Genomic DNA, 2,391 nt, shown 5'->3' with positions numbered 1-2,391 from the left:
AGAAGCAGGAGCAGCAGCAGCAGCAGCAACAATTTAGTAACATCAGCAGCTGGGGCAGAAGCAGGAGCAACAGCAGGAGCAGCAACAATTTAGTAACAACAGCAGCAGGGGCAGAAGCAGGAGCAGCCGCAGCAACAGCAACAACAACAAGAGCCGGGACAGCAGCAGCAGTTGCAGCAGTAGGAGGAGGAGGAGGAGCAGCAGGTGCAGTTGGAGCCACAGGCATATTCGCTGACTCGCTATCGTGATGTATGCTAAGCTAGCAACGTGGGCAGTTCATACATAATTCACGCGTACCAGACACAGCCGCTGCTGTTTCGTCGTACGACGCTGCATGTGCCCGTATCGCGACATTAGAGCTGTCACCGGTGCCATTTATTTCGCATTGTTAGGTGATGCTAGCTCACGTCGACTAGCATCATAGCGGAATGTAAGCGGCCTTTCCGACCGAGGTGTCGGCGTCACTGAGGTGGGTGATCATTATTCACCAGGTAATAATAATAATTCACCAGGTGATTGCAGCTGATTATCACTGTGTCTATGAGATTTATGCGCTTGCGTTAGTGGTGTATGCGTGTGCGCTTGCGTGCGTGCGTACGTGTGTGTCAGTGTGCCTGCACGCGCGCGTGTGTGGGTGCGTATTTGTGTGCGCGCGTGCGTACGTGTGTGTCAATGTGCCTGCACGCGCGCGTGTGTGGGTGCGTGTTTGTGTGCGAGCGTGTGTGGGTGCGTGTGCGTGCGTACGTGTGTGTCAATGTGCCTGCACGCGCGCGTGAGTGCGTGCGCACGTGTGTCTCAATATGCCTGCACGCGCGCGTGTGGGTGCGTGATTGTGTGGGTGCGTGCGCGTGTGCGTGTTTTGTGTGCGTGCATGTGGGTGCGTGTTTGTGTGCGCGCGTGTGTGCGTGTTTTGTGTGCGCGCGCGTGTGTGTGCGTGTTTGTGTGCGTGCGTGTGTGGGTGCGTGTTTGTGTGCGCGCGCGTGTGTGTGGGTGTTTCTGTGCGCGTGTGCGTGCATGTTTGTGTGCGTGCGTGTGTGCGTGCGTGTTTGAGTGCGCGCGCGTGTGTGGGTGTCACTACAGTACTGTGATTATCATCAGACATCCGATTTTTGAATAACACATACGATTTTCAGATAAATTGGTGGTGTCATATGATTAGGGGAGAATCATAGACGAAAACAAGGTAAAGTTTGAATATATTTATTCACATATTGATAGAATATTTACAACTTGAAAACTGCAAAACGCTGTTAAAACGGTGTCGTACTCTTCTCTATTATGAGCTCTTGAATATATATCAGGGTAATGACAAGAGCATGGTTAATATGGGTAGGTAGTGCCACCTGGTAGTCGAAATTATCAGCTTGCACTATTTAAGCCAGGTACCACATACATATTATGAGCTATTTCAATCTCAAATACTGCCAAAATAAACTTTATTCTGTTATACCTTGTTATGTGAATTTAGAAGTGGGATTCAAACCTACGTCCTCACATGAAGACTAGAATCATGTCTGGGTCCACTACGATCCTGGGATGGAAAACAAACTGCATGCTTGACTAGGGTAGAAAAAGGAGGCTGGGGTGGTGGCCTTGGATATTTTATGGATGGGGTTGAAGAAGAGGACTGGGATAAAGAAAATGGGCTTCATCCTGCATTGCTTCATAGTGAGGCCAGCTAGAAGTTGGTGTGTAATAATAATGATTGTGTCTCTCTGTGCAAATGAAGCACATCATTAAACAGACATTGAAAACTCACCCGAACTGTGTAAGAATAGCATCCTTTCTGTTTGATTTGTAGTTGTTGGGCCACGTTACCAGGCAGAGGATTTCAGAATCAGATTTGTGGATGGCATGCACAAGCAGGCATGTGGAGTATGCGGTAGGTGGTTTAATTAGAGGAAGTAAATACTTAACACATTTATATATGTGATGTAGTTTATGAAAAAATAGCTGCGTGTGCGTTTGAGGCCTCCCACTGCAGGTTAGGTCAATGAACAGATTCTTTTTTCCCCTTCCTTACCTACTTTACAAAGATATATTGTCGTTTGTTAATAGTATGCATGTAATCTATCAGTTGGATGGGTCTGGGACCGCCTGCTAAAGCATAAACGGCCAAAAAAACCAGGTTGGTGCAGTTTTAAATTGCTGCAATTTTGTTGGCTAATAGAGGGGTACAATTGTTTTAGTTTCAGACAATCACCGTTGACACTTGCATGCTTTACCTATACCCATCAGCAAGTGTGTAAAGCTTCTGGAACATTTATTATCTGTCTGTGTGTCTGTCCGTCCGTCCGTTCGTCCATCCATCCATCCGTCTATCCATCCATCTATATATCTTACTCTCTCTCTCTCTCTCTCTCTCTCTCTCTCTCTCTCTCTCTCTCTCTC

At 47.4% G+C, this 2,391-nt stretch overlaps 1 protein-coding gene across 1 annotated transcript in view; it reads left to right on the top strand.

The window, feature by feature from the left end:
- LOC106806138 (probable tRNA pseudouridine synthase 2) overlaps nucleotides 1–2,391 on the top strand; it is a 13,413-nt gene that overhangs the window by 2,277 nt on the left and 8,745 nt on the right. The window contains exon 3 of the mRNA XM_014807997.1: nucleotides 1,802–1,882. Within this exon, the coding sequence (XP_014663483.1) occupies nucleotides 1,802–1,882 (81 nt within the window). The remainder of the gene's footprint in view (nucleotides 1–1,801; nucleotides 1,883–2,391) is intronic.

This window comes from Priapulus caudatus, unplaced genomic scaffold (genome assembly GCF_000485595.1).
Source record: "Priapulus caudatus unplaced genomic scaffold, Priapulus_caudatus-5.0.1 Scaffold143, whole genome shotgun sequence".
In the NCBI taxonomy this organism is placed as follows: Eukaryota; Metazoa; Priapulida; class Priapulimorpha; order Priapulimorphida; family Priapulidae; genus Priapulus; species Priapulus caudatus.
This window is presented reverse-complemented; position numbering and strand designations above follow the sequence as displayed.